We start from the raw sequence: 26,970 nt of genomic DNA on the forward strand, positions 1-26,970 counted from the left end.
TCGATTTCATATCGATTAGTTACTGGTGGTAGGACTTCTTGTGAGATCGCGCGGGTAGGTACCACCACCCTGCCTATTTCTGCCGCGAAGCAGTAATGCGTTTTGGTTCGAAGGGTGGGGCAGCCGTTGTAACTATACTTGAGACCTTAGAACTTATGTATTATTACTTATGTATTATGTAGATGTCTATAGGCTCCAGTAGCTACTTAACGCCAGGTGGGCTGTGAGCTTGTCCACTCACCTAAGCAATAAATAAAAATAATAATAATAAATTGAATAGGTACTTAGTAGGTTTGTAGTATTATGTTATTTAGGCGGCGCAAGGTGGCTCCTGTGCACCGCTCACGGTGTGTCTCCGAGACGACGTCCTGCGGGATTTTCCCGGGGATGGAGTCCCGTCCTATTATCAGGATGGGTACCGGCGACGGCGAGCCTTCGGCGCGCACTTTGCGGTACCGTGGCTTTCGTGGAGTCGGAGTGGTGGGCAGTGGGTGGTTTAGTCGGTAGTCGGTTTTGCGGGGTAGCTCTTGCGTGGCAGACGCCGTGCAATGCCTCGCGCGCCTTTCTCAAGGCGTAGTCTCCCGGCAGGAATTGGAGGACCCCTGTCTTCTTCTTCTCCCTGTTCTTCTCTGGAGGCGCCGGAGTCCGACATAGCCCGGTCTCTTACCCCCCTCGACCATGTAACAGTAAATGGATTCCCCAGCGTTAAAAAAAAAAAAGTGTTATGTTATGTATGCCTCGGAGGCAATATAAACTAGCTTCTAACTTATTTACAAATTTAACCTTGATAACTGAGTTGTACCTGGACTTAAGTGCATCGTCTCGACCAGGGAGGCTGGACGTCGAGTACTTAACCTAATATTCGATAATTGCATCAGGTTGCCGCAACGTTAATTATTAGTCTTCTCAGTCGGTCACCTAAGACGGTGGCCGGAAACGTGCTTTATTGTTGCGTGTCGTGCAATACATTACAGTGGAGAGCATTTGTGGAAATAATTCGTCAATTGAGAATATAAGGTTTGTTGATATGAGTATTGAAAATCTAGATATTAATACGTGAAGCAAAAACTTTGTTTTGTTTTAAGAAAATTGCGCGGACGGGGAAGCATAAAAAGGAGTGCAGAATGTTAAAATTTTTGTTATTAAATTATCCATAAAAAATATATTAGATCAATAAAAAAAACATTACGCACACTACCATGTTTGTAGTCTGTGGTCGAATTGAGAATATATTGTTTGCCTTTATTAATATTTGTCTAAAGTGTAGTCTTAGCGAAATCTGTGATTATAGAAGTAAATCTTTGACAATAGAATAGTGTATTATAATTTCAATTAATTATAGTCGTATTTCGACTACCGGAGAGGACCACTGGTATTAGTAACTACTGTTGAGAAATCATATTGGATACAAGGTTTTCTTTTATCCACTAAACTTTCATTTTATTTGTTTTATTTTTTTATTAATGGTTTATTTATGTTTTTAGACGGCCGTCTGGTGTAGTGGTAAGTGACATGGTCACTACACAAGGGGGTCGCGGATTCGAATCCCGCCAAGGGAAGATATTTGTATGATAAATATAAATGTCTTTTCCAGGGTTATGGATTTATATTATATATATGTATGTGTATAATAAAAATCTTATATTTATTTCCGTTATCTGGTACCTGTAACACAAGTTCTTTACGAACTTATCACGGGATCAGTTAACGTGGCGTGATTGTATATATAAAAAAAAAAAAAAATTTATGTTATTTTATTTGACAAAGATTTGTACGTGTGTATATCTTTATTTTGCCGCGATTATGCGTTCGCGGAAACTTCGAGCTACTACTGCCACTTCTAGTATTAAATCTTACTTACTAGAACTCTCTCTCTCTTTCTCTCTCTCACTCTCTCTCTCTCTAACTGTCTCCACTCCTCGTAATTGTCTTGAAGACAAGTTCATATAACAAACAATTCTTTTAGTTTTAAATATATAAACTCGCAGTCTGGTCAATAAGCAAATAGGCTTAAGTTATGGTTTGCGATAAAAGTGTTGCGAAAATATCTCAATTTTATTGCCAAAATATCGTATCTACTATAATTTTTAGTAACATTTACTTATTATTATTGAATGACGATCATTACTATTATTATATTAATACATAATGACCTTCTTCAGTATTATAACTAATAACTAAGTATACTATAAATATTATAATATACAGTGTATTGGACTAATTAAAACTTGTTTAAAACCCCTAGTGTGTATATTGTTCACATTTAATTAGTTTTAGGCACATATTACGTATGCCTAAGCTGCAGGTAATAAAATTGGAATCAATTTAATAGATATTTCAAATAGATTATCTATATACAGGGTGGCCCATAAGTCCTTTGATATGAAAAAAAATTATTAAAATAAAACTAATTACATTATGAATTAAATTTTTATTTACATAAAAAGCTTAAAAAACGGGAATTATTTTTTGAAAATAACATCTCCTAAATGTAATCCGTTGCGATCACGGCACTCTTGCAAACGACGTCTAAAATTGTCGATGACTGCGCGGCACGTCACTGCTGAAATGCTTGTCATTTCTCTGCGGATGTTTTCTTTTAGGGCCTCAATTGACCGCGGGTTTGTGTCGTATACTTTAGCCTTAAGGTAGCCCCACAAAAAAAAATCCATCGGGGTCAGATCTGGACTACGTGGAGGCCAGGAAATGTCTCCTCTCTTAGAGATAACTTTGCCAGGAAAAAGTTGACGGATAACGGGCATAGCAGTGTTAGAGGTGTGAGAAGTGGCCCCATCCTGTTGAAACCACGTCCTGGCATTAAAGCCTGAAAAGTTTTGCAATTCTGGTATGAAAAACTCTTCGATCATAGCCACATATCGCTTACGAGTTGACTGTGTCGGATTTTCGCGAATAGACTGTGTCACTGTGTCTATGTTTTGTTCCGTACGTGACGTCCTTGGGCGACCCAACCGCGGTTTATCTAACGTCGAACCGGTCTCCTCGAACTTAGCAACCCAGTTCTTAATCGTTTGAAGAGTTGGAGTGTCGTCAAAGTTGTGTAAACCTTTGTGTTCTCGAAATTTACGCCGCGCAACGGTTGCCGAATTGTCGTTTTTATGAAACTCGCGCACACAAAACGCACGGTCCGCTCCGGTAAAACGCTCCATCGCGACTAAATTCCCAGAAACCGAAGTTACTCCTCACGCTTCCCCTGCACCGCTCACGCGCGCCCTGTTCGTTTTATTCAAATTTTACTTTTCAAAGGACTTATGGGCCACCCTGTATATAAAAGAAAGTCGTGTTAGTTACACTATTTATAACTCAGGAACGGCTGAACTGATTTGGCTGAAAATTGGTGAGGAGGGAGCTTAAAACCAGGAGAAGGACATAGGATACTTTTTATCACGTTCCCGTGGGACGTGACATAAAACGTGGTATAACAAAACGCAACTGATATGGAATAACAAAACACAACTGACAGCTAAACGTAATTTATTCTAAGGTTAATTATAGTAGAATTTTGAAGTTGACCGGTTGATGTGTTTGAAACAAACCGTGTGGCGGAACAAAGTTCGCCGGGTCCACTAGTTAAATATTAAAAAGAAAACAAATAAAAACAATGGGCGTTTTAGATGTTTATTCTAAAGTTTTATACACTAACATACCGTATATTTGATTTATTTTAAGTAAATTTCATTTGCGGAAGATATTGTTCACCGAACTATATACATTTTCACAACTACATTATTCTTTAAAATCCTATAAAATACCTTTTTTATCACTATAACAATGTTAATTGTCCTTAATTATAATAAACAAAATATATTTAATATTAACTTTGACTATGCTTCCCTAATTCGTACGAAACTTAATAATGACGACACGAGTTCGTTAAAGCTAATTCTTTTAGTGTTCCGAACCGGGCTTGTAAGCCGAATCCCATATATCAGCAAAGCAGACGCTAGAATGGAACCTGTAGAACATGATCAGAGGCAAGCTGACGTGACCGAGGATGCTCCACAACACTTTTCCGTAGAAAGCGTATCTCTCGTCCAGGCTCTCCGGGGACTTGTAGGAGAATGTGTAGAGGAGCCACATTCCGACGTTGGCGATGATCAGGAACATGAGCAGCTCCCGACCGGGCTTTGAACGGCGAAGCTTCTTTGTGTTGCTGCACCGACGGAGCCCGTCCATTATGAGCGGAGTTTGAATTATCACTTGGATGAACTGTAAAAGCGGACGGAACAAGTTACATAATACATATTTATAAAGGTATTTTATCTTGTGCTGGACGGTTATATGTTTTTATTTTTTTTATTGCTTAGATGGGTGAACGAGCTCACGGCCCACCTGGTGTTAAGTGGTTACTGGAGCCCATAGACATCTATGACGTAAATGTGCCACCCACCTCGGGATATAAGTTCTAAGGTCTCGAGTATAGTCACAACGGCTGCCCCACCCTTCATACCGAAACGCATTACTGCTTCACGGCAGAAATAGGCAGGGTGGTGGTACCTACCCGCGCGGACTCACAACACGTCCTACCACACAGTAATTACGCAAATTATAATTTTGCGGATTTGATTTTTATTACACAATGTTATTCCTTCACCGTGGAAGTCAATCGTGAACATTTGTTGAGTACGTATTATATTTCATTAGAAAAATTGGTAATAGTCTGCGGTATAAATTGCGGTATAAATACACGTTATAAATTAAATGAACAAAGATTAACCTTTTGAGCTAATCCAGGAGCTTAAATAGAGAAATCGTCATAATTACTCTATTGCGCCACGTAGTCTAGCGGAACAGCCAAAGTATTAAACAATTTTAATGAAAAATTTTATGAAAATAATACTTGAATGAATCAGTGATGGATCCTTTAAGGAATACATCAAGACTAACGAGTATTATTACAATGAATTTATATAAGATATAATATTTTTTCAAAGCATTTGTGAACTCTAGTTTGCCTTCAAATTAGGTTTGAAAGAGTCCTTAGTGGAGCACAATAAATTTAGTCATAACAACCGAGGTGATATTAAGTCATGGATGGCACTAAAAAGTGCGTAGCTCTGGATTAGTTTACAAACTTATACCTGGGATGCAACAGCAAAAATTTTGTCTTTGTGTCATTCAAATCTATTTAATTGCTGACAAAATTAGAAAATAAACTATTTTTAAATATCAGCGTCGTTATATAATTCTTTATTTCCAACAAACTTATCATTTATCAATTAGTTAATTTTTTTTTTTAATTAAACTACCTCCTAAATAGTTGACAAACTTTAATTTGAAGAAATTAAATACATACCATTACAATAAAATCGATAGTTTTAACTATATTCAAAATGCTTATTGTTGCAATCAGTGAGAAAAATGTTTCCATGAAGAAAGCTGGTAGGCAGATAAAGAGCAAAACGTCGTCCAGTAGAGAGATAGGGTGCTCGTTGATATCCAGTTTCCTCAGTTGATTAAACGTCACCAAAGAAGCAAGCAGCATCAACGTGTGTAATGCGAGCTTTGTACAGTTATTCAGGAGATAACCGAGCTCCAAAAATTCCCTAATAAGAAAAATTGTATGGATTAAAGATTTCTACTAGCACAGGGATGAACTCACAAACCGTAGAATGGACTCTGCCTTCTATTCCTTAATACATATATGTACTATCTTTTCGGACGTACTCATGATTATAATATGTAAGACACTGGTACCATCATTTAATTATTGGTTTGTTGAGTCAGGTCAGTATTTAAGTTTATCTGTGCTATTTTATTATTACACACCATCAAGTATATTGTAATGTTTTGTTACGACACATTTTAGTTTTATATATATTATACATAGTTATAGAATCGATTTTTAATTCGATCTATTTATTTTTTTGGCATAGCTATCCGCCAGTTGCCTCGTAGGGCTACTTTACTCTGACTGGTGGGCGAGCTTACAAGGTTACAAGCTTACAAGCTTACCTGAGAGAACTTGCCAACATCTAACTAGCAATCCAATAAGAGCAGTGCAGAAAACTGAATCTACAACGGAATCGAAATCTTGATCTACAAAAGATCCGGTGAGAATGTCAGTGGCTTGTGTCTATTAATTTTTATGTATAGGTACTCACTCGCCAACACTGCTGAAGACGAATCCAATGATGAGCATTCCAGCAATGATAACCATCAGGATCAATCCTGCGAATAGTCCTTTGTTGGAAGCGTGACAGTCAGCGTATATCACAATGTTGCTGGTAAAATCGTTTTCTTCATTTGCTGTTGGGATTCTGTGAGCGTAAAAACAGATCAGTGAATAATTGCTTAGAAAACTCCAATGATTATTATACACTTTGAAAATATGTATATCAAATTGAGAGATGTACTCATCACAGAACTACTATTAGAGTAATTAATGATGATTTTTTTTTAAATATTTAAATAGTTAAATATATTAAGTAATAACTAGCTGTGCCCGCGACTCCGTCCGCGTGGAATAGCGACTTTGGTCAGCAGTTTCAGGACATATCTTTTGGTTTATAAAGGCCGTCATTTTTTATAAAGGCCGTCATTTGGGTATTTAGAAAAATCTAATTTAAAGTAATGCTTCTGTATACACGACATTAGACGTATAGCCATCGGGAATAAAAGCATACAGGTTGCTAGGATTGCTAACATATGACAGAGCTACATAGCCGTGTAACCGAGTTGACTGTGTGAAAAGCAGTTAACACTAAGATCTACACCCATGACTTTTAGCATCTGACCTTGGGCTTTATTTATTATCATCACGAAACATAGGCTCACTGGAAACGCGATCGGCAGTGAGTCGTGCTTCCCGTTCTTCTAGTGTCTCCTGAGACCGGACATTTGCTGTCCGAACCCTCTGAAAGCTCAGACGGATTTCCCTATCAGTAAAGGTCTCAGACTCAAGCGACAATGCATGAGATTCACGATCGTCTTGCCTCATGATTTCCTTCAGATTCCTGTGATCGAACTAATCTCATCCTTTTAGCATTCCTGCTGTACTGGGAGAGGCTGGATCTTTTTCGAGGCATTCTTACAATAAGTAGTACCTACTAACACAACGTGGTTTCGTAAACACGTACTTATCATAAAACATAACTTATCATAAAGCTTACCACAAGAAATTAGTGAAAACCACATCTAAATCGGATAAGTTGTTTCTGAGATTATCGTGCACAAATGCAAAGACAAACAGACAAATAGACAAAATCCTAAAAATCATTATTTTGGGTTCTATTGCGATCATAAAGCCCCAATAATATTTTTTTCTGAGATAACTTCCATGTACAGACAGCGACCAGTTACGATTTTATTATATGTATTGATGATTGATGATGACTGATGATGTATTGATTGATTGATTGATATTGATGATGATGATGATGTATTGATGATGATTGATGATGCTCGGAAGTTTACTGACTCCTCGTCCATAAGCTGCTCGACTTTTTCATTTGAGATTACAAGTTCACGAAGTCTGATGTTACTAGAACAACAGATATTTGCTGAGCGTAACAAAATATTGTTGTTTTCAATTTATAAAACAATATTTATTTGCCTTTCGAGATATCGGGCACTCTTACATTACACCGAGAACAATTATACAAATCAGTGAACCTGCAAATGGTTGTATTATCGTCGTCAGTAGAATTTACTTCGGACTCGTTATCTTCATTGTCGCAGTTACCGATGTTGCTCCAAATGATGAAATAAACAGCAACTAAAAAGATTAAATTTAAATACATCATTCATGAAGAAAAAAAAACGAAGTCAAGTGAGTTTGCGTACAGAAACCAGATCATTAAGAATTTAGATTTGTGTGGATCAATGATTTTAAGCGTATTGAGTATTGGATGACCGTTCCACATTTAAACGATTTAAATGATGGATTTGCTTGAATTTCGAGGGTGTCTTGGCTTTGGCTTTAATATTTACGACTCCATCGTTATAGCAGAATTAAATAAAAAAACGAGCATTTGAATTCAATCATAGATTATAAATACTTTTAAAAATAATTCTCCAATAAATACACTGGAGTACAAACAAATTTATACTTAAAATTACACACCTGAATAGATTATTCATTTATTGGGAAAAAATAAAATATATACGTGTACATTTAAAATAGATTTAATAGTGATAAAAAGCTAATTACCGATCAAAATGTTGAATTCGACGCTGAACGGGTAAAGGTACGGTGAGAAGCTCTCAAATATAGTTGAAATCGCCTTCGATCCAATGCATTCTTCATTATAAAGATTGCTGACATTCAAAAATCTATTCGTTTTACGTATAGCTGACAGCTCGTAGTCTGAAATTAATGATTATAAAATATCATCGCGTCTTCAATTGCTATAATAATACGACAATATAACTTTTAGAAGTTTTATTTTTAATTAATGGCTGAATGAGCTCATGACCCTCAGTCCTAAATAATAAATAAAAAAAACCTACCAGTCGGGTTCGAGTGTCCTTCATAATTGTAATTATTGTTTCCATAAATACTGTTCGCGTACAGAGTTAGCCCTAAGATAGTCTCACGTACAATGGCCGACACCCAGAAACAAAGACTACTGCCGATCATATGCATGAAGGCGAATCTGGCTAGATTCTGGAAATAGATTAAATAATAAATTACAAAAAAGAAATTGTTTTATTGGTTTAAAAAAAAAAAATTAGCTTTTTTTCATTTTGCATTACTTTCTTAAGAGAAATGCTGACACTTCAGATACGAGGAAGACTCTGAAGTTTAAGTGTACTGATGGAGTACCGCGACGAAGGAATAACATGGCGTATGAATGCGACAAATTTCTAATTTCTAATGCCATTATGATCTTCTTCTCGTATCTCCAAATTCGTGACAGCGTTGTTATGGTATGCATAAGCTTTGGTAAAACAAATACCCATATCTGATATATAAAATCTATTAATTGATAAAAATAATAGTAGCTTATGAGTCTTCCTCGGTCTAAGTTAGTTATCATTATTAGTGAGAATGGGAAAAGCAAATCATTGTAATTTTAATATAAAACTTTATATGTTACCTGATATCGTAAAATGATGACATTCGAATATTTAAATATAAAGTAAAGTTGCACGAAACAATACAACGGGAACATCACGTCGAGAACAACTTGCAGTATGTTAACGCAATCATCATTGTTTACGTCTTCGTCCAAAAAATGTCCTATCTGAACAGCAAGGAGGAGAACGGAATGGATCAAATGGCCCAAAGCGAAACCTGGAAAATTTAGAAAATCGTCTAAAATTCAGTGAAATGTATTGGGAATTTTAAAGGCGTAGCCACAGAAAATACGATTCTGTGGATAACTGCAGGAAATTTTGTGTAGATGATTCGTAGAATTTTCAAATGCTAATTATGTTCTACAATAATGATATCATTCAAATGACATTACCTAAATACAATAGAAAAAAGAATTTGGTAGATTCGGTGAATCATTTATGTGTAAAATATTTGATACATTGACAGCGGCATTATCATTGTTTTAAGGTGAATAGCGGAAATCAACACAAAATGAGCTGTAAGACTATATAATATATAGTCCAAAAAAACTGCCTCAAAGTTGGAAAAGTAAAGAGTTGGTAAATTACGGTGTGGCGAGGCTTGGGGAAGGTCTATGTCCAGTAGTAGACGTCGGTGAGCTGACGGATAAGATAGGATAGGAAATTACGCACCTGCAGCCCCGAGTTTAAGGTAAAAACTGCCTGAATGCCGGCCCTGGCTGAAGCAGTACTGGTGTAGCATGGGAATAAGAATTGGTGGTCGAAAATTCGGTGCCTTAAACTCTGGAGTTCGGTCGCCTGGAGTACCGGGCGCGCCGAAATCTTCCTGCAACATTAAGCTGTGTGAACACCTATTTGGTACAATTATTGGGTTACTGATGGCTAAAAAAAAAAATATGAATGGCATAGTTCCTATAAGCTACGCATGTGTGTGTGTGTGTGCGTGTGTATGTGTGTGCGTGTGTATGTGTGTGCGTGTGTATGTGTGTGCGTGTGTATGTGTGTGTGTGTGTGCGCGTGTGTGTGCGTGTGTGTGTGGGTGGGTGTGTGTGTATGTGTATTGAAATTATTCAATTCCATTTTCAGTTACGTCTATTTGTGTTAGTATTAGAAAACTTGGTACCACTGGGCTGATCAGATGTCGAATTTGTTGTAGAAGGCGAGCAACATAACCCTAAAATTATTAATATTATACACAGACGTTGCTTTTAAAAGAAAATATCAAAAATTGGCCCTCCATTTCCAAATTGTAATTGATAATTTTATAACTGTAATTTCATATAAGTAATATCCGCGAGCATTATTACTTGTTAATTGATTAAAAAAAGCTACACTAAAATATAACTCAGGCTGGTTTAAGTACTGGACCCAATTCTTAATCAGTTTGCCAATTGAGGAGATAGTGCTCTCAGACTTATCTTATGTTCTGAATATTTGTTGGGCCGTAAACTTGGCTTCTCCTTCTTCGATAGCATATGCTATGTGAAGCTAATGCCGGGAGCCTTAGAAAAAACAAAATGGTAGCCACTGCGCATCATAAGATTAATGAATGATGATTAATTATTAACGTACATCGGTCATGAGTCTCAGTTATTATCTGATAGTTAATCATTTGTTTACAGTTTGTTCCTTAAAAAATGTGACGCAACAATAACGCTCTTATCTGATGTTTGCAATTAATAGTATTTTGCTTCCTTGCTTTCGGCTTAAGCACTCAGATAGCATGTTTATAAGTAATTGCTTGTATTCGTAGGCAAGAAATTGATCATATCAATATTTTAAACATATCAATACAGATAAGCGGATGATTTCTGATGAACATAGTGGTATGAAAAATTGACTTTACTAATTAAATTTGTATTGCCCGCAGGGTAACGCAAATAGAAACGCGCGTGATCCACAGTCTCTAAGGATGCGAGAGGTGTCCACCAATTGCATTCACGTACATTTCGTATCCACAATATTTAAACTGACACGACTGGATTATTTTTAAGTATATTTGTGTATGTATATATATGTGTGTGTGTGTGTGTGTGTGTGTGTGTGTATTTGTATGTATATATATTGTTTTGTATCTTGTAATATGTATATATTATTATATGTAATGTTTACTGTATGCACTAGGTTTGTGTTCCTAATTCTTCTTTCCTTTTGCGGGCCTACTGGAAGAGATTTCAACATGAAATAAGTAGTGCCCTTGTACTCTGTATCCTTATTGTCGTGTCTTTTCTAACAGCTGTGTGTACAAAATATATTAAATAAAATAAATAAATAAATAAATTAATAGATAGTAAGTTTTACCATAGCTCATAGAATCTGGTTGGAATTGTAAGGGGCGCAGCCAGACCACCGCCTAACGCTGAGGGTTCCAACTATTAAAGCTACTAATCATTCTATAATAGTTAGTAAACTATTAAGTTATAGTAAAGTTTTATTTTTCCGGTATGGAGGTAGTTCCCATCTTCAGCTTCGGGAACAGTCTGTCTACGGCCTATTAATATGTAAAATACAAGACTCACTTCTTGTTTTCTAAAAAATTCAGCGATTTTTTCTTCGTGTAGCCCTTTAATTTTCAGGTTCTTTAAAGCGAGTGCTTTATACCTGTTTATATCTGTTATTAAGAATATTAAATACAGGAATCCGATGCCACACAGTATGATGGAATATATCTGTAAAGAAACAAATATGGTTTCATATCTATTAGCTGAAATTAGTAGACGAGCAGGCGCTGTAAATGGAAACATCGAATGGTTGAGAAATCGTTAGCACCCGTGGCATTTCGTGGATAAACTATATTATGTTGGATTGCTGTCCTTCAACGCTGCTAGTGTTGTTGGGTTGCCATGTGGCCAAAGTCTCAATTGTAAAACTATAACACGGCTGTATAGCTTTTCAAACTGGAATGAGTGAACGCCGCCATATACAGGGCATTTTGATAAATTTTGCGGGTAGGCTTTTTGCAACAACATGACGCTACCTAGTATTTGAAAGTGTTGATTACATGAGTTAGATACGATTAGATAGAAATGTTACATTTGCCCCTTGATTAGATGTCCGGTTAGTCGCACCACTCGTCACGAATATACCTGGCGTTTCACTTATTAGACTACAGACGCTTCGTTTATTATTTAAACTCTAATTCAAACAAGTACATGATAAGATTTTTCAGATGAATCAGCGTATTCCTTCATAGTGTGTGTTCAAGATGTAAAAGGCTTCAACAAATATTGTTTAATGTTAATTAAATATGTTAATAAAATGCGTTATATTTACCACTGAAACAGACGGCTCGACCAACGTGTCTCCAATATAAATAATTAGGCCGAACGTCACTAATAATACTGCGTACATACAGCTCGTTATCAACGTAATGTATTTCCTACAAATTATTACGAATTTATTATATTTATAAATATACACACAAAGTTGGACATATGAGGTACTTAAGAGTCAGAAAGAGCCAAAGACGATTTTACTAATGTTGAAGTTACATCCGCGAACCAAAGATGGTTAGTTGCTTATGGTTTCAAACAATGTTCTCAAAAGCATGATTTACAGGGTATGGGTTGAGGTTTCATCTTAAATTGTATTACGTTTAAGGTATTATGTTTCAACATCATACACGAAAAATACTGGATTAATATACTTTTTTAATTTTTTTTGTTGCTTAGGTGGGTGGACGAGCTCCCAGCCCACATTGTTGTTAAGTGGTTACTGGAGCCCATAGACATCTACAACGTAAATGCGCCACCCATCTTGAGATGTAAGTTCTAAGGTCTCAATATAGTTACAACAGATGCCCCACCCTTCGAACCGAAACGCATTACTGCTTTACGGCAGAAATAGGCAGGGTGGTGGTACCTACCCGTGCGGACTCAGAAGAGGTCACGAGGTCACCGAATGATATATCTGTATAAATTTCATGATATATGATGATGAATGCATAACATTGCGTACCTACCTAGTCAGGTCATAAATTCTGTCACATGTTTAATGTAAAATAATTGAAACAAGTTCATTCATTATGTAACCATTCATATACCAAAATGAACTTAACAAAACATAGATTCTTATGACACTAAAGTTTATTCAAAATGACCTCCTTGATTTTGAATACAGGCTTTCAATCTGCGCGGCCAGTCGTCTATCGCAGCACGAACGAGGTCCATGTCAATATCGGCGGCTGCCTTAATCAAGGATGTCTTGAGTGACTCCAAATTGGGATGAGGCTTTGAGCACGCCTTTTCCTTCAAGTGTTGCCATATCTTGTAATCTAATGGATTCAAATCTGGACTGGAGGAGAGCCAGTCTTCGTGCCGGATGAAGTCGATTTCACGCGCCGCCAGCCAGTCTTTTGTGCTCTTCGCTCTATGAGCTGGCGCCGAATCTTGTTGGAATACCCAGTGCCTGTTATTGAACATGGTATGAGAAACAGGTTCCACAAGGTTCGTCAGGACTGTATTTTGATACACAACTGCATTCGTTTTTACACCTTTCTCACAAAAATGTACCTCTGTTAAGCCCCAATAAGAAACTCCCAACCATACCATGAGCGAGGATGGAAAATGACCTCGTTGGACACGCGGAATACGGTTGCTCGCTTCTTCACTACTGTGTGCGTACACCTTATTATTTTGTTTGTTGTAGCTCTCTTCTACGGTAAAAATTTTTTCATCCGAAAAATAATTTCCCGATATTTTTTTCCCGCGTAGCGCTTCAACAAAGCGCGGCATCTCTTCAGTCTCAGGTCCATTAGACGAGCATTCAAACGATGTCCTGTTTTTCTTCGATATGCCCGAAGCCCTAAGTCTTCATTTAACACCCTTTTCACCGTGGTTCTGCTTAACCCCATCTAAAGGGCCAACAGTTTCTGCTTACGTTTGGGATTTCTTTGAATTCGCGCCTTCACAGCTTTTATCACTGCTGGAGTCCTAACAGACCGAGGGCGACCACTTCTTGACCTGTCATCTACACTAGAGTCTTCATTGTATTGTTTGATGGTACGATAAACGAATCTTTTGGTTATATTCAAATTTTTCAGTATGTTAAAAATTTGAATTGGCGCGTAACCGCAACGATGCAACGCAATAACTGCAACACGGTCTTCTTTAAGCGTCCACTCCATATTTAAAAATGAGTAAAATTCTAAAAGTATACATTTTTATTTTCATGAACAATTCGAAATTCGAATTCAATAAGCTTTTTTGTGGCCAGCATTCTAAAAGAAAACTTTTACTGTGTGACAATACTTATGACCTGACTAGTTATTTATACAACGAAACAACAAATCTGTTCCTTACAATTAGTTCACCAAAACTATGATTATATGTTTCACTTTGGTTTGATTACTTACTATTATTTATGAATAAAAAAAAATATGTAATTTAGTCGTTTTTATTTTACAGTATTTGTAAAGACTAATCATTTTGAGGAGATATTGTTACTTTCAACTTGTCTAATAAATGGGTTGACCTAAATTAATAATAAAATCAAACAATGTTCAATGAACTGTTGTTGCCGATTATTAGTTCACGCAACATGGTGCATACAAATTTCTGAAAACATCAGTAAAGTACCTAGTACTGTAATGATAATCACTATAGAACATACATATATTTCCGTATAAACTATCCTATGACACTGCAAATTTTTCTGTCTCAATATAAATTAATATGTAATTAGGATAATTTTTTCCTGTCTTCAGTCTGAATGGAGTATCAAGGGAAGAGGCAATAATAGAGCCTAAAACTATTCTTCGAAACTCTTGTCTCTCTATTTTCTTTTTACGTCCAAAGATGCAAATGGCATCATCATCATCATCATTATCTCCCAGTCACCTGGAGTCGGCGCAACATGTTTTCTCCTTCCATATTCTTCTATCATATACCATTTCTTTGCTCACTCCTCTCTTACCCATATCGTCTTTCACACAATCTATCCATTTCTTCTTAGGTCTACCTCTTCCTCTATATCCTTCCACATTCATATTAACACTCTCTTACCAACCTCATTTTCATTTCGTCTCATCACATGTCCATACTATCCCAAACGCGCACTCCTCAGCTTCTCTGTCACAGGTGCCACTTTCAGACTTCCTCTAACATATTCATTCCGTATTCTATCCATTCTCGTTACTCCACACATCCATCGCAACATTCGCATCTCTGCTGCATGCAATCGCCTTTCATCCGCCACTTTTGTTGTCCAACAAGCTGATCCATACAAGACGACAGGCCGTATTAAGGTCTTATATATCTTCCCTAAATAAATAAAGATGCAAATGGCGCGAACAATAAAAAAACTATACTTCCGAATGTGCGTGAAAACAACACCCCATAAACTAATCTTAAAATTTTCAATGTTCGTCACTCTGATATAGATTTGAGTGAGATTTAAGATTAACATGGTTAAATTTCGTACTTGGTTTGTTTTTTGTTGTCCTCTGGATTGGTGGGCGGCGGTGCATGCGTCTCTACAGATCTGATTGACTGTGCGTCCATTGTGGCCACTGAACGCTTCCTTGGTGTAGCGCTACCTTTCAGGTCATTTGTAGGTATATACAAACGGTAGCTATCTGTAATTTTATTTAAAACAATTATATAGCGTGGCACTTTTGTCGATAAAAAATGATCAAGATCTGCATAAAATTTCTACGTTTGGTCAAATTTCAGTTATCCATATTATTATCTTTTAAAACAAAAACAACTAGCCTCCCACGTTCAGGCTCATATTTCCTAGCAAAGTACACACAAACCTTAGCATGTATGTGATCGCTGCCTAAGGTCTACAGTAGTGTAATTTTTTTAAATTTATTAATGAAAATTAATGACTAAAAAAGTGACAAACTATAATGTTACTTTTTGTAGTGGGCATATCAGATAAATGTTACATATTTGTTAAGTGTTAAATGCATTTCTCGGGTGATTCGACACAAATTTAATCGTTTGCTTAAAACGTTTTCATTACAAATTTAATTCTTATCGGCGCTGTTATTTATAATGCCTAAGCCAAAATTTTGCACACTGAATGATAAGATTTATTCTTAGGCAGTCCTTCACAAAGAACGCTACATGATGATCACATGCAATAACATAAAGACTTTATTATCTACATTTCAAAGTTGTAATTAACGAAGCCACTAAAGATCCCTTTTTTTTGTTCAGGAGGAAATCGATGGACTTCCGCCCTCCACTAGGGATGGAGAGCGGGGCATGTCAGAGTCGAACTAACTAGAGCCTCCTGTCGCTCAACAATCAACTTCCAAACCTCGCATGAGTCAGAACTCATGAAAAGGCAAAGGGGGGAAAGTGAAGCGTTTAATGCGAAGCACATCTCTCCCATCACCCTCCCCCTCGGGACGCCGGACCGGCGGTCGTCGGCGCCACGACCAACAGCCCTCTCGGTCGGCAGGCTATCCGAAGCCCGCCTAGATGGCGCCGGTTAGAGTGACTTATCCTACGGAATACCCGCTGGGCCAGAACCAGCGTGGGTCGAGGATAACCGGCCTTCCATCACCCGGATGCTCTTACATAAACGCGTGCAGAGCAGCTTGCACGTCGTCTTCTTGGGCCCCCTTCGCCGGTCCCCAGACCGACATGTGAGTGGGACCCAAAACACTTAGAGGGACAGGGCTTGGGTGAGATCTGCCTCCGTGGCCCCCGCTTGACGACGGCGGGCTTGTGCGTCTCTCACGCGCCCCGCCGCCTTCTTCTGCGAGATGGTGCACTCGCAGAAGTCGAGAATAAAGATCCCTAGTTCCTTGTACGTAAATTTTTTATTTCATTACTGTAGCGGTAATCTAGTAACAAATGAATTCAATTACAGCTTACTGTCATTTTGAAAAAGAATACAAATAACTCACTTAATGATTTGATGTCGCCATTCTTTGAATTATTATTCAAACCATTGTACGGAAGTGGACTACCTCTTTCACCTGAAAAAATACGTTATTAATGCTACGTTATTATGTAAAGAAATTAATAAATAGTCACATGAACGAAAATAATTTATTTAGTTTGGTTACTTTTACTTAAACGGACGTACCAGTCGGCGTAGCTGTACCCGAATCACCACCATTACTCGACCGCAGCCTATCACTGGTCGATTCCTGAAAAGATTTATATAAAATATTAACAACAATGCTTACATATTTATTAATTTATTCAGAAAAACGTATGTTCGCAATTCGTTGCACTTTAAAACCGCTTTCGTATTATCGAACAACCGCTGTCTGTAACTAATCTGCTAGCAATCGTTCACTAAAATCGCTTCTAAGTCAGTCCACCCGTTACACCGTTACACTAAATTGCGTGCTCAACGCACAAATAGGATGTCTCCTGAATTTTTTCTTATATGTGACATTTCATAAGCTCGTACAACATAGAGAACAAGCGGTAGATATGAACATCAAAAGCCGTATAAAATCCGATTAATAACTTCATTAGTCGCTTGTTTCTCTCGATCGACGCCGCCCTGTATTTCACTATAATCCCATTACGCTGTCTCGCGTTCCCGTGCTACGAATTTCGGGCTGTGCTGACGTTCAAAAAACGCTTTACTGCGAAATTGGAACAAACTGTGTACACGCTCTATTGTACAGCAGCTTGATCGGAAAATTTGCAGGTTTACCTTTATGAAAGCGTACTGTAGTAGTTTTAGTTTATAACTAACTAGCTTCTGCCCGCGACTTCGTACGTGGAATTGCCTATATGTGTGGACGAGTTCACAGCCCACCTGGTATTAAGTGGTTACTGGAACACATAGATATCTACAACGTAAATGCGCCACACACCTTGAGATATAAGTTCTAAGGTCTCAATATAGTTACAACGGCTGCCCCACCCTTCAAACCGAAACGACATTACTGCTTCACGGCAGAAATAGGCGGGGCGGGGCGGTGGTACCTACTCGTGCGGACACACAAGAGGTCCTACCCCAGTAATTACCCAAACTATCATTTTGCGGGTTTGATTTTTATTACACGATGTTATTCCTTCACCGTGGAAGTCAATCATGAACAATTGTTAAGTACGTATTTCATTAGAAAAATTGGTACCCGCCTGCGGGATTTGAACACCGTTGCATCGCTATATACGAATGCACCGGACGTCTTATCCTTTAGGCCACTACGACTTCGATAATTCACAAATAATGCTTTATGTTAGAACAAACTTGGTTAGGATAAAAAATGTTATAGTGAACCAACTATAATATATAGACATGCTGACTGTAACTTTTTTTTAGATCTTTTAAGGGAGTACAATTCTGTCATACATTATTTTAGCGAAACTTTAAACGTTTCTGCAGCGCACGCAGCGGAAGCGTGATGTTATAAAGCCTTCCTCGATAAATGGGCTATCTAAAACTGAAAGAATTTTTCAAATCGGACCAGTACTTCCTGAGATTAGCGCGTTCAAACAAACAAACTCTTCAGCATTATAATATTATATAATATAAGATGTATAGATTGGATTGTTTCATTACTTTTTAGTTCTTTTTTTTCCTAGCTATGCTGATAGCCTTGAGAGGCTATTTCAGCTTCTCCTTGACGTATAGATGAGCTCACGGGGCTCAAACCGGCGTGTTGCTTTACAACATGCAAACTGCATATTATATTATGGTTATCGTCCTAGTCGCTGATCTTCATGTTAGTAACAAATTCGAAGGATAATACTTAGAGCCGGTCAATTCATTTAAGAGCCGTAACAAAATATTTGGATTTCTAAGAAAACCTTATCATTGATTCAATAAAAATACGAGATTAATGAAAAATGAATTAGCGGCGCCCGGTATCGCGCTGTCACGATTTAGATAGGACGTAGATTAAGAAGTCGTTAATAAATATTTCGATTGAGTGCTTGTGGCGTTAACAGTCGATGCAGGGGAATAAAAAATAAAGAGATTGAATTTTCATTAGGCGAGGCGTTGGGGCGGCACGGGAGCCCGCTGTCGCTATTTACAGGGGGTGGCGCCGGGGGTTGCAGGGGGGGCTCGCGGCCGGCTGGACTCAAAAGGTTTCCAGTTCGCTGCGCGAGAGTGACCCGCCTCACAAACACGGCCCGTGTTGCCCGCTATTCGATACTATGGAGCTACGTTCGCCCTTTACCTTGTATCGTTTTATTTTTATATCAGGAGAATGATAAACTAAATGAAACGTCATTTCCAAGTATATTTTCAATTAGAATAAACTAATCAAATTTCATATGTTGCTGAAGTTGACGGATATTCGGTGAATTTCAGTTCTTTTTTGTCAGTATCTATACAATGACGGCTATAAAGCCTAAATTATCTATGTATCATCATATTGTCCTGTGTTATTTAAACAAAAGTAATCATGTTTTTTTTTGTTTTTAATGTGTAGTAAATAATCACGTACATAACCATAGGCATTAAGTATATATAAAACTATTAAGATAAAAAAACAATAATAAAAATATTTCGTTGCATCCATATTTGTCCGACTTAAAAATCATTACAAACCATTGAACCCTAACACACGATTGGTTGTTTAAACAACATTGGTAGTTTTAAACATAGTTTGAATATATTTTAAAGTTAAAACAGCTTTAGAAACATGAGTTTTTAAAATATTTCTGCTATCTCTACAGGAACAGAACTAGTTACAACGAATCTCTTCAGGTTTAATCGGATCACGTCGATAAGTTATCATAATTATTAATTAATCGTACTTTTGACGTATATTTAATCTTCCTACTGTAGATTTGATTTAGCTGTTTATGATCCATACGTGATTTTTTAAATAATTTACAAGCGAATTGTAAAGAGCTCGGTACTCTCTGATTCTAATTTTGAAATTTCGCGAATATGTTATGAAACAAGGCTTACATTAAAACTGAATAATCGCAATGATGTACTTACTCTTCACCTGTTTATTGAAATTAATTTCTCATTTTTCATGTAATTTACTTCGATTTGATAAACAATCGTTATCAGCTGTGTTGTCACGTTGTTTATGGGTTTATTAAGGTTACTACTGCTAAATAATAAACTTTTATCAGAGTCAAATAAAAACATTCAACATAAGGTCGAGACGATCTATTTTTCGAATGACTGGATGATTTTAAAAAGTATAATGAATATGCATTTAAATACAATCACGAGAAGATCGTGATCTATGTATAATTTTGATACAGCAGTTTTTATTTATACGGTGTTATATACGCAACGTGAAAATCTATTTCATTTTTTTGTATTTTATTTGGCCTTGTAGGCCGACGAGCACACAGCCGTCCTGATGGTGTGTGATTACCGTCGCTCATAGACGTCAACAACGCCAGAGGCAGAGTCAAGCCACTGCCTAGCATTAAGTACTCTACACAAGCCTCGTTTGAAGAAGGAGATATCATAGCGCTCGAGAAATACCGTACACGGGAGGTGGTTCCAAAGCCGGATGGTGCATGTCAAAAAAACTCTAGAAACGCACCAATACTTCGGTGGCGGGCGGTGTGATAGTACTAACAAGATGATGGGATCATCTCAAACAAGTCCTCAGAGCAGTCCCCATGGAACATACGGTACAAAATACAGAGAGAGCAGAAGTCCCCTCCGCAGACCCAGAGGCTCCAAACGATCCATGAGAATGGGATTATTGACAATCCTAATGGCCTTCTTCTGTATGGAGTCAAATGGAATTAGCTAGTATTTGGGAGCCCCGCTCCAGCGGTGAGAGGAATACTCCACCCGAGGGCGGGCCTGTGCTTTGTAAAGTAAGCGTCTTTGTCCAGGCGTGAACTACGGCTTCGCTCTGTTGAGGACTTCCAGCATTCTAGACCCCAACTTGGCTTCGCCCTCCACATGACTCCAAAATTGGATATCGCTCGAAACGTCAACTCCAATAATCGTGGAAGTTTGCAGGAGCACTCCTTGAAATTGCGACACCATGTCAAAAGGATCCTTCTTCGGAGTGAGCGCACAAACCTATGTCTTCAACCGCTTCATTGAACTAAATTCAATTCACCTCACTCGGAGACTCACCCCAGAGAGTTTTCCACTTCACAAATTCTACGATACAGGTTTTGATCGTCTCTGCACCACGTTCCGAGGGAGATTCTGGTGACTGATATATCGTGCATCCCCCGTGCTGTAATCCGCATAGAAATGCATGCCATCAATAGATAGCATGTCATTGATGTACAGGATGTAAATCGTGGGGAGAGCACCGAAGCTTGTGCAAGCTTCTACAACGATCGTGATGCTCCACCTATCCAAAAAGCTGGCCACTTGCAGAGTCCCTAACGAATCCCGTAAAAATATTGGTTAAATTATATCAATAATTTTTGTTATTAAAAATAATAAAATATTCAGGTTCACAGTGAACGAAAATTACAATTCAAACGTTTTATTGCCATCATTGGGGTTATCAATAAAAAAATATTTATAATATAAAATTTATTTTTATAACACCATTTTAATATGAGTATGACGGGTGTTCCAAAAATAACAAAATTAATCTTAATAGATTTAAAACAATGATTTTTGCGATTGCGGTGCAATTACCTCCTAAGTAAGGACATGCGTAACTATACTTGAGACCTTAGAACTTATATCTCAAGGTGGGTGGCGCATTTACGTTCAAGTCGTCGTGGCCTAAAGGATAAGACGTCCGGTGTATTCGTGTTGAGCGATGCACCGGTGTTTGAATCCCAGGCGGGTACCAATTTTTATAATGAAATACGTACCCAACAAATGTTCACGATTGATTTCCACGGTGAAGGAATAACATCGTGTAATAAAAATTAAACCCGCAAAATTATAATTTGCGTAATTACTGGTGGTAGGATTTCTTGTGAGTCCGCTCGGGTGGGTACACCAAAACCCTGCCTATTTCTTCCGTGAAGCAGTAATGCGTTTCGGTTTATACTGAGACCCTAGAACTTATATCTCCAGGTGGGTGGCGCATTTACGTTATAGATGTCTATGGGCTTCAGTAACCACTTAACACCAGGTGGGCTGTGAGCTCGTCCACCTATTTAAGCAATAAAAAAAACATCTACAATATAGTAAAGCTAAATTACTGTAGATTAGCTAAAAGGCGAGAGATTTATACGTTTTGAAGGGAAATCTTCCGATCCGGTGGTAGGTTCTGCGTAGCACGGCTCTTGCTAGGATTCGTGTTAGCAACATCGTCATGTTTGAGCCCGTGAGCTCATCTACTAGTTTAGCGAATCTAGAATAACCCCTCGAGGTTAGTAGAATAGGTAGGAAATAAAAGTATGTTAACTTCTATACAATAATGAAGCCTTTTGAATTAATTTATGCAAAAAATACGTAAGTGCGTTATTAAGATTTTTAGGGATTCCAACACTTACATACATATCGCCTCTTTTTGCTGTTTCAAATTACCGTAACGTGGCTCTCAGCTAAATATGGTATACGGGTATAAATGTAGAGCTTGTAAAAAAATTTTTTTGCCAATGAATTATACATTCAAAAGTTTTTTTTTCTTTCAGGCCAGAACGTGGCTACGGATCAGATGATCTTATGAAAAGATAACTCACGAGCCGGAAAGTGACATAGACAAAAACATTCAATCACAAATGTAAGAGTTACATTATTTTAAAATTGTGAAATTAACGTGGGACATTTTCGGTTTAAATATAATGAAATATCAATAAATAAATAAATATAAATATTTACTAACAATCACGCTACGTTAACTGGTCCCGTGCTAAGTTCGTAAAGAACTTGTGTTACAAGTACCAGATAACGGAAATAAATATAATATTTTTATTATACACATACATATATTTAATATACACCCATAACCGTGGAAAGACATTTATATTTATCATACAAATGTCTTCCCTTGGCGGGATTCGAACCCGCAAATTTCACTAAATTAGTGGAGATTAGCACTCAAAAGTGTTGCTAGAACATAATAATTACCGGAAAATATATAGTTTTTCATTTAGGGCTATTCGTAATATTTTTATAACACAATAAAAATGATATATCAGAGATTGACCTCAGAAAATTTTAAACTAATTATAATTTGCGGGGAAATGAAATCTAATCTACTAATTATTGCATACCTATCTATCAAGACTAATATCAGCCGAAATCGGAAAATCATGTGATTGATATGAAGTGATTGTTTGCGTAGAACATTCGTGTATGCATTGCTTATAAAAGTCATTTATTTATGCTATGTCTGTGAGTATAGTTTAATCATTAGAATTCTGTGTTCCGTGATAAGCATGTACTTAACATTATGATGTGAGTAACTGATGAGTTACATTTTTTCAATGCCCTTGTAGGCAGACGAGCATACGGCCTTCCTGATTGTGGTTACCGTCGCCCATGGAGGTCAGCAATTCGAGAGGCAAAGCCAACCTGCTCCCTACCGTTGAATATATTAGGTCTATATTTTAAACACTGACATAAAACGAACATCCTGAAGTAGTAATTGAACCCAAATCTCTTTGATATGCTGACGCGTCTTCTTAACAAGCACGTCTCTTTTGCTGACATATGTTTTTTTTGTATATATACATAATATTCATCGACTGAAATTTAGAACTAAAACTTAATCACGAAAATCGAATTGCTCATTTCGTTCAGGTACATTGAATGAAATCTAATTATTATTGAATAAATTTAAAAATCGCGCCTATACTAAGTTACTACTTTAAAGTATTACTATTTATTTCTAGAGTAGACTAAACTTACACTTCTTTCTAGGTCCGGGGCGTACATGACGTTCTTTTGAGGTCGTTTCCTCGCAGCACGTGCGGCTGACGCGGTCAAGAGGCTACCAGACACAGGACCTGGCTGGGACATGGTCCGCTTCCGATTTGGATTGTCGTCTGCATTTTGTAAGTTTGTTAAAGATGCATTGAGGACCTGAAAGAATTGTACAAATAGTTATTAACTAGCGACGCGCCCTCGCTTCGCTTCGGAAACTGTCATTTATTATTGATTTCTCCACTATTTAATGGACGTTATAATACATTTAAACCTTTCTCTTCAATCACTCTATCTATTAAAAAAACCGCATCAAAATCCGTTGCGTAGTTTTAAAGATTTAAGCATAAATAGGGACAGAGAAAGCGACTTTGTTTTATACTATGTAGTGATGTAACAGTCATCATGCTGTTATAAATTGTATGGTCGTCGTATTTTGCTTGCATCGATGGACGCACAAGCTTACGGTGAAGTGATTACTGGAGCCGATAGACATCACGGTAGGAATGTCACGGAGTACCCAAACCGAAACGCTTGGCTTCGGAAATAAATAGGATTGTGGTACCTACCCACCATTAGATGATGTTAGTATAACACTCATAGATCGCTGCTGTTTATTCTTCGGTGAATCTTTAGATGCCTTTAACGATGCCCACGAATAGAGATGGGGTATTGCTATCCTAAGCTATGATATCACCATATTCGTCAGTAATTTTATTAGTGCATACATTCAATATGAAAACCAATGTAAGTATTACATACTTTGTTTTGAAGAAAATTTAATTATAATGTTTGATTTGTTGACAAATGATTTTAGTTTTTTTTCTGCAATTTAGATGTTGACATAAGAGTAAAAGCTTGATCTTTTAGTTCTAAATTTACTTGAGCAAAATTAGAAACAAAAGAAATTCGTTTGATGATAAATGTAATTTATACTGTCAATTGCGGGTTACTGGAAAATAATTTCTTACCAGTCCCCGCATATTGCTACTGCGTTCTCCGAGTGGTTTTAAAAGATTAATCCAACAGGTACCGATGATAAATTCAATACAGATAAGAACAATAAATTACTATAAAAGTGAGATGGCTATTACATAACTGTAAGACGGGCGAAGAGAAAATATTGAAAAAAGTTAAAAATAAAAAAAATATTGATGAGATAAAATTTGTTTTACTTAAAATATACGAAGTAATAATAAAAAAGAGCTACTCTTTCGTGTGTATTTGCCAAACAACAGAAAATCCATGTTGATATAATCCCGTGTTAAAAAATCTAAATCTGGTATCCCAGCGTTTGGCGAATTCATTACTTACTATGAGAAGAAATTATGGAAATGATTAGATGGAATGTCAAATTCAACCATTAAACAGGGAAGAAAAACAATCAGACATTTTTACAATGACAATTTATTAAAATTGTTATTGCCAAAATCAACCATTTTAACCGCTTATTATTTACATTTTGCTGGTTAGAGATTCGATTGGGAGTTATTGTTATAAGAACAAAATTCAATCATGTCTCAAACTATGTAGTGAGCTTCGCATTGGGGTATTCATGTAAGATAGGTCATGGGCTCCTGTCTATAGAAATAAAACAGATCTCGATCTTTTAAAAACAGAATAAGCAATTGTTGTTTTGTTAGTATGAGCAAACGACCTTATGAGTTTTTTGGTGCTATTTGGTTACCACGGTGCAAAGACATCACAATGTGAATAGTGGTTTAAATCTCTATTGTATACTGTAACGACTGCCCAATCGTTCCTTCACAGCAGAAATAAGCAAGACGGTGGTTCCTATAGGAACCTATAGGTAAGGTAAGGTGGTACCTATAGGTAAGGGCTTACAATACATCACATATATGTAGTTTTTGCCTTTTTAGAGTCAACTTTTTAGAGTTAAACACATTAATATACTTACACCAGGATCCTGACCCGCGTCTATAGTGAAGACATCGTCATTTTCTCCGTATTGTTGCAACGAAGTTTCCGAATGAGATTTTTTATTTCCCAGCTTATTCCTGTTTACTATTTCGTCGAGAAGTTCCTTTTTGTTGGACATTCCCGGGATTGGTTCCGTCATTATTTTTAATTTTAACACCGAATGCACAAATATTTTTGTATTATTATTTTTAATTTAGATTCATAATGGTCGATCACTTGAGTGTAGCGTGTCTTGTTTTAACACTCTGGTTGCGCGATTTAGATTGCAAATGAATTAAAAATGTATGATCGGTATCATTTATCGATAACGTAGGAAACATATCTGAGTGTAAACGGATAATTATCGCAGACGGTTTATGATCGTTTCGCATTTCCTTTTTGTTCGGACTATTCCAAAATTGATGTTAACGATAAACCTTCAAATTCTGATAGCTGTTTACCAACTAGTAGTTTAATTCTTAGGCGTCAGTAAGCGGGGGTCGAGTAGTAATTCTTTATCATTCACATTATAGTGACCTCACGTGATTCAGAGATAAGGATTCTTTGTTATTCGATTAAAAACTAATTGCTGCGGCGATTGAGTCTGTGGTTTTTCGGTGCGAATATTTAAGTCACGTGATACCTGATCTGGTGACTTAAATGAGAATGTAGGGTAAACATATTTTGATAACGCAAAACTTAGGTACCTATAGTCGTCGTTCACGATATCTAAGCACGGGTATTTCCAGAGAAGTTTGACTACATTAAATTTATTGCAATATGTTAGGATTCGCCAGTTGGGTACTATTTGAATAAAACAAAAACTTAACTTTTTACTTTTTATTTAAACTATAAAGTTTTACGGCCCATAGAATAATTAAAATAAAACGGAACTAGAAAGTAAAGACACAGCTGCTTGCAACTTGCATGCACACTAGCAGTTAATATAGAGACGGGTGACCCGATCGCCTATAATTGCTGCTCGTTAATGAGGCTAAGCCGCTTTCTACAAAGCAAGGATGGGCATCACTAGCAAATGTTAGGTAGTAAAGAAGCAGTCTAAGAGTAGCTTCAGCAAACATTCCTGATGGACTGCAAAAACGAAGCAACCCGACAACACCATGAAGGCGTTTTTTTTTATTGTTTAGATGTGTGGACGAGCTCACAGCCCACCTGGTGCTAAGTGGTTACTGGAGCCCATAGAATCTACAACGTAAATGCGCCACCCACCTTGAGATATAAGTTCTAAGGTGTCAGTATAGTTACAATGGCTGCATAACCCTTCAAGCCGAAACGCATTACTGCTTC

The 26,970-nt window shown here is 37.1% G+C and overlaps 1 protein-coding gene across 1 annotated transcript; it reads right to left on the reverse strand.

Moving 5' to 3' along the window:
* Positions 1-2,416: 2,416 nt before the first annotated feature.
* On the reverse strand, positions 2,417-26,083 carry LOC114248530 (proton channel OtopLc). The gene is made up of 15 exons (XM_089732393.1): positions 25,661-26,083; positions 23,728-23,901; positions 17,083-17,146; positions 16,901-16,972; positions 15,460-15,613; positions 12,313-12,418; positions 11,559-11,708; positions 9,712-9,865; positions 9,060-9,256; positions 8,470-8,626; positions 8,171-8,326; positions 7,633-7,735; positions 6,123-6,278; positions 5,315-5,564; positions 2,417-4,227 (listed from the first exon to the last, which is right to left on the reverse strand). Exons 1-15 carry the CDS (start codon positions 25,820-25,822, stop codon positions 3,907-3,909), a joined length of 2,376 nt encoding a protein of 791 aa, XP_089588519.1. The 5' UTR covers positions 25,823-26,083; the 3' UTR covers positions 2,417-3,906.
* Between the last annotated feature and the right edge of the window lie 887 nt (positions 26,084-26,970).

Source organism: Bombyx mandarina, chromosome 13, assembly GCF_030267445.1.
Source record: "Bombyx mandarina strain Sakado chromosome 13, ASM3026744v2".
Classification (NCBI taxonomy): domain Eukaryota; kingdom Metazoa; phylum Arthropoda; class Insecta; order Lepidoptera; family Bombycidae; genus Bombyx; species Bombyx mandarina.

What these genes read in the sequence shown, in the direction of transcription:
- LOC114248530 (XM_089732393.1), bottom strand. Translation starts at nt 25,822, where the DNA reads ATGACGGAACCAATCCCGGGAATGTCCAACAAAAAGGAACTTCTCGAC. An exon ending in CGAATTCAACATTTTGATCG is followed by an intron (nt 7,736 to 8,170) that starts GTAATTAGCTTT and finishes TAATCTTTTTAG; the next exon opens with TTGCTGTTTATTTCATCATT. An exon ending in GTCTTCAGCAGTGTTGGCGA is followed by an intron (nt 5,565 to 6,122) that starts GTGAGTACCTAT and finishes TTTTCTTATTAG; the next exon opens with GGAATTTTTGGAGCTCGGTT.